Raw genomic sequence first — 5,541 nt, 5'->3', positions numbered from 1 at the left:
TCATATTTCATCTCCAGCACAGTTGGGCCAATTCTTATCACTATGGATACCATTATGCTTCCTCCCCACTTTGCTGGGGTAATTCATGACTCGTATTGCTATGGATACCTTTCAATGCTCTAATCAGAGCTTCTCTTTCACACCTTAGGAGAGGTCATGGATTGATTGAGCACAGTACCTCATGCGTCACTGAGGATCCCGCAGGTTAATTGACTTCCTCCCCCTTGTTTAGTGCACAACAAGGTGATGGAGTGGATAGGAATAATCATTGTATACTCATCTAAATCTGTGACGTCAGCGCAGCAATACTGAGTGCACTTTCTGAAACATCGGTGTACAACAACCATCCATACAGTCAATTACATTTACGGTACACTATTATTTTATATCAGAATAGAATAGAATAGATTATCTATATTTGTTATTGTAACATATACAACGAAATTAAGTGCAGTCCTTGCCAAGTGCCAAACATCTATTGAGGTAGTATATGCATAAATAAATACATAAATAAAGAATGCTACTGCATACATATTAATGCTAAATACACATAGGGGACATACAGTACATACATCCACATTTAAAAATTGCACATAGCCCTATTGACAAAAATGAGTAATGGGAACTATGCTTTAGTAGCACTATTCAATGCACTTACAGTATGGCTGTTGGATATGGCTGTTTTGTAGTCTGTTTGCTCTCGTTTTCATGGACCTGAATATCCTGCCTGACGGCAGTAGTTTGGACAGTGTGTGACCGGGGTGTGATGAGATATCAGAGGGGTAAAAACACTGATTTCAGAAAGTAAATGTCCTACCACATATTTGTTCCAACCATTTACTAAATCAGCAGATTCTAAGTAGCACAACTCCTCAGCCAGGTCTATCAGTTAATCAGTGACATCACCTGTGTGAAGTGCAGAGGTAGGACTGATACATGGTAGCACATCTGCTTCAGACACTTTGTTGAAGTGTTGAAGAGGCATACATTTCAGAAATGCATTCCTGGATGTTTCCTTTTTAATTTCCATCAGAATGAAGAGACACACTGTGCACTACATGGGCCAACTGTGATATACCAAAAAAACACGCGTACACACAAAAAAACAGTCACGTCCAGTCTCATTCCACCCAACAGGACAGCATCTAGGTCCAAGCTAAGACTGCACTCTGGCCCTCCCCGCACCCCAGGACTCCTGCCTTGGCTGGGCTGGACTCCAGTCGGACGGAGAGGCCACCCCAGGCCACCCCTGGCCGAGCAGTCGTATCTGATTGTGTCCACATGGCTTGGCCCTCCCTTCCTCCCTCCCTCGAACAGAGACAAAGCCGGGCAGCAACAGTGGTAGCACAGAGGTACTGACTCTGTGCCCCCCCTCCCTCTTTTTCTCCATCTAGCATCTTTAGTCTCCACAACCCCAACCTCTACACCCCAGCATCCACCCTCCACCTCCACGCCCCAACCTCCACACCCCAGCCTCCACCCTCCGCCATGGGTTGACCTCCCCCATTATTTTCCTGGATGACGGTTCTGGGTTACAACAGCACAGGCTATTATGAGACTGTCTCTCTCACAAAGAGATTTCAGTGCATATATATATATATGCAGACATACACATGCACACAAACATATACACATAGACATATATACACTATCTAGCCTATCTATGGATATACACATACTGTATGCATTCATAAATGCACTCAGACATATACAGTACAAACTCTTATACATTGCAAGATACACACTGCATGCACACACACACACACACACACACACACACACACACACACACACACACACACACACACACACACACACACCACACACACACACCACACACACACACACAACCTGATTTGCACTTATCTTGCAGAAGTGTGCAAGTTTGTCAGGTAAGTTCCTCTGCATTAAGCACAGAGTGAAGATTTATATTGCTCCTAGCTATCTCACACACCCAGTCCAGGAGGGAGTAGACTGTCAGCAGAGACAGTAGTAAACTTTATTCCGGTAATGAAATAAAGGGAAGAAAAATTGGATGCTATGGATCACATACTTTTAGAGTGGTATTTCTGCTACCCCTGAAATCCCTCCGAAGAAAAAAAAGAAGCCACCAACAACAAATAAATCTGCTCACTATCAGCAGAACGACCCTTTGCAGTTTTGACTGCACTTGTCAATTTAGATGATGGACAATTTTCTTTCAGAACAGCCTTCTGGCTCACAGTGCTCCTCTGTTGCTGCCAATTCCGAAATGAAATTTTTTTTTTGTTTCCCAGAGTCTACAGTGGGGTGGGGAGTGTGTGTGTGTGTGTGTGGGGGGGGGGGGTCTGCCACACATGGGCACATATTTCTACTATATTACTTCCCCTGTCCCTGTCAACTCCAAAGAATGACTACAAGGAACAAGAACCAAAGAGCCGTATCCAGCACAGGTACAAGTCACAATCCAGCAGACACAAAAGGAATAAAGCTGAAATGGAAACACAGGGCAAACCCTTACATAAACAACACAGACTTATGATGCCGCAGATGTCAGGGAAGCGCGGCAGGAACACCACACAATGTGCTGTCTGGCTGAAAAGAAACACGTGTGTGTGTGTGTGTGTGTGTGTGTGTGTGTTTGTGTGAGTGTAGCTAAGGTAGCAAAACTAGAATCCACAGGAAAGTGGAACAATAATAGAGAAAACTGCATTACATTGAGGGAGTGTGAACAGGAAAGAAAAAAAGAGGGGAAAAATGAAATGCTGTGAGCTTGCAGCAGCAAATACACGCAGCGGGAGATGAACAGAGGATTTAAATGAGGCTGCTCTGGAAAGCCTGGTGCTAAACTAGTCATTTAGAGCAGATTTGCATTTTTTCTCCATGCAAGTGGCGCATCTTTTAATGTTCGGGCTGTGATCAAACACCCATGTATTATAGACTTACTGGATATACATTTGTTTATATATCTGAGGTGTTTCAGGGTTGGAATTTAGTGTGCCAGAATGCAAAATTTGGTGAGGAGAGACAAGGGGGGGGCGGGGGCCGGGGGCCGGGGGGGGGGGGGGGGGGGGGGGGGGTGGGGGGTCGAGGAAGAGAGAGGAGCAAAGACGAGACCTTTGCTACTCTAACGTCTACCCATTAAAACCACCTACACACCATTTCTACAGAATAAATGGCAGGAGCAAAAAAGAAAAAAAAGACAGAAAAAGAAAAAAAAAGCATGACATTTCTCTGAATCCACAGTCAGAAGCAGCGGCGGCGGCAGCGGCGGCAGCTTACCTCTGAGGATGCTCTGGCCGTGCAGCAGGTCCTGTGGGATGAACACCGTGTAGAAGCTCTCGGAGAAGCCCGACCTGCACGGCCCATCCGGCAGCACACCTCCTCCTCCTCCTCCTCCACCCCTCCCCTGAAGGAGACAGAACAGCCTGTAAAGCGTCCGTCTGTGTGTGTATGTGTGTGTGTGTGTGTGTGTGTGTGTGTGTGTGGGTGTGGTTAGGTAAGGGCAGGAGAGCATTGATTCGTGGCCATACAGTACTATGTGAAGCTGATAGCTGACATTAAGGGAATCGTCCACTCATGAGAGTCCATGGAATTGGTCAATCAACACTCCGACATTAAGGGGAGTAAGAGTTGAGCGGTGAGACAACTCACTCACTCTGCAGCCACTGGTCTGGACAATGTTAAATCCTGAACAATGACACCTGACCCCGACTTCGTACAACACCGAAAAAGCTAAATGATAACCACACCAGACGTGCATATACAGTATACTTCAGCATAGCAAGTGAACACATTGTTACTTTTTACTTCAATGAACAGATTTCAATCCAATTGTGTGTGTGTGTGTGTGTGTGTGTGTGTGTGTGTGTGTGTGCGCTCATGATAAAGCATGGTCAAACAGCATTACTCCGATTATGCAGAGGGTCATATTCAGGTTATCCATGTATCATTGCAGAGAGGTACAGTATCGTGATTCATGGTTCACATTCAGGTTACTGTTCCCAGATCGTCTTTATTGGGTTATCAGTGATTATGCATACACACACTCTCACTCTTTCTCTCTTTCTCTCTCTCTTTCTCTATATCTCTCTCTCATTTGAGTATGGCAAGCAAATGTATTTGATCAGTATCCCTTGAACTTAAAAGGATTATGTGGCAAAATACTACCTATCAGCATTGCTTGCCAGTGATACTATGGACATGCACTTGTATGTATACCCTCCTAACAACTGAATATGGACAGTTAGATCCCATTCCCTCATAATAAATAGTCTCATTGATTGCTGATTATCTTCTCAAAAAATAAACTGTCACATATTATGTGACAGATTTTTTTTTTTTTTTTTGAGAAAATAATCAGGAATGTTTCAGATCAAAAGCATTGAAAACGTGGATTCATGCAAGCATGCAGCTCATAACCACAGCCCCCTACAACCAAGCTACAATACATATTTAGGCTCTCATTATACCACTTAAAACGGCATGTGAGTGGTTTATGTTTCATAATGTAAACGCTAAATGAATATCTCTACAACGTTCCTTATTGTACAGAATCCGATCAACTCTTGACGCATAAGTAATAAGATGAAACCACATTCAGTTCTCTTCCCTCTTTTCTCCACATGCAATAGGCTACTGAGTACCAGTTCTAGGCTCCAGCTATAGAATGCTGGCAAAACGATGTTCCTTTTACTCTGCACTGGCTATCCAATCCAAGTGCGGCATACACTGAAATCATAGGAGTAGCCTCTGCAATGTATAAAAAGTGATGCTGTAATCTGAGGATAAGACACATTATCACGGTTTGCCTAATCAGCATCAAAAAGCTTCTAAAAGCATCCTTAAATTAAAATGTTTAGTATGACAAATCCAACTTCAGTAGCCTTCATACAAGGGTCAGCATCAAATATATGGATAACATGTAAAGTCTGCATTTAGCGCACCATCGCGCGGCAAAGACCTAAAGATCGCGTTATCCCATTTACATGTAACTCCTTGGAAAGCTTCGTGCAACTCCGAGCCCTTTCGCTGCAAGTAAAACCACTAAGAAAACCACGCCAAAGACTAAACCACAGCAGTTGGGCAAGACACAACCATACTTTAGTGTTGAGTAAATAAATAATGACATCTTACCCAAGATGTGCCCACAAGTAAGGTGCACGCCAGTATGAGAGCGAAATCAATTTTCATTTTCGTAATCTCACAGGGGAGTGCAAAAATACAACTCGGGAGCTGATGATTCTTCTCCTCTAATTTGTAATTAGTTCCCTGTAGGACTCCTCTGAAAAGCTTAGTTGAACGTGTTAGGCAGCGCTCTGTGTGAGAGAACCGTCCTGAGTTGACAAGCGACCAACTGCAGGTGGAAAAGCGTTGTTCAGCTCAGCACCAAAGAGCCGACGGCAACGTCACCACAACCCCTCCTACTGCACGGCGCTAAGGAACACTTAAAGACAGAGTGGTATATTCGCGCTTCTCCATGCACCCCCCCCCCCCCCCCCCAATCGCCGGCATTAAACCAGAACTATTTTTCTTTTCACTTTCAGCATGAGATATTACTAA

General features: G+C 44.2%; 1 protein-coding gene across 1 annotated transcript in view; it reads right to left on the bottom strand.

The window, feature by feature from the left end:
• cdh4 (cadherin 4, type 1, R-cadherin (retinal)) overlaps positions 1-5,322 on the bottom strand; it is a 230,326-nt gene extending 225,004 nt beyond the window's left edge. Inside the window, exons 1-2 of the mRNA XM_042090357.1 lie at positions 5,116-5,322; positions 3,262-3,388 (exon numbers count right to left, since the gene is read on the bottom strand). Of these exons, the coding sequence (XP_041946291.1) occupies positions 3,262-3,388; positions 5,116-5,172 (184 nt within the window). The 5' untranslated portion in view covers positions 5,173-5,322. The remainder of the gene's footprint in view (positions 1-3,261; positions 3,389-5,115) is intronic.
• Positions 5,323-5,541: the final 219 nt, after the last annotated feature.

This window comes from Alosa sapidissima, chromosome 4 (genome assembly GCF_018492685.1).
Source record: "Alosa sapidissima isolate fAloSap1 chromosome 4, fAloSap1.pri, whole genome shotgun sequence".
In the NCBI taxonomy this organism is placed as follows: Eukaryota; Metazoa; Chordata; class Actinopteri; order Clupeiformes; family Clupeidae; genus Alosa; species Alosa sapidissima.
The sequence above is the reverse complement of the archived record's forward strand: the minus strand, read 5'-3'. Positions and strand labels throughout refer to the sequence as shown.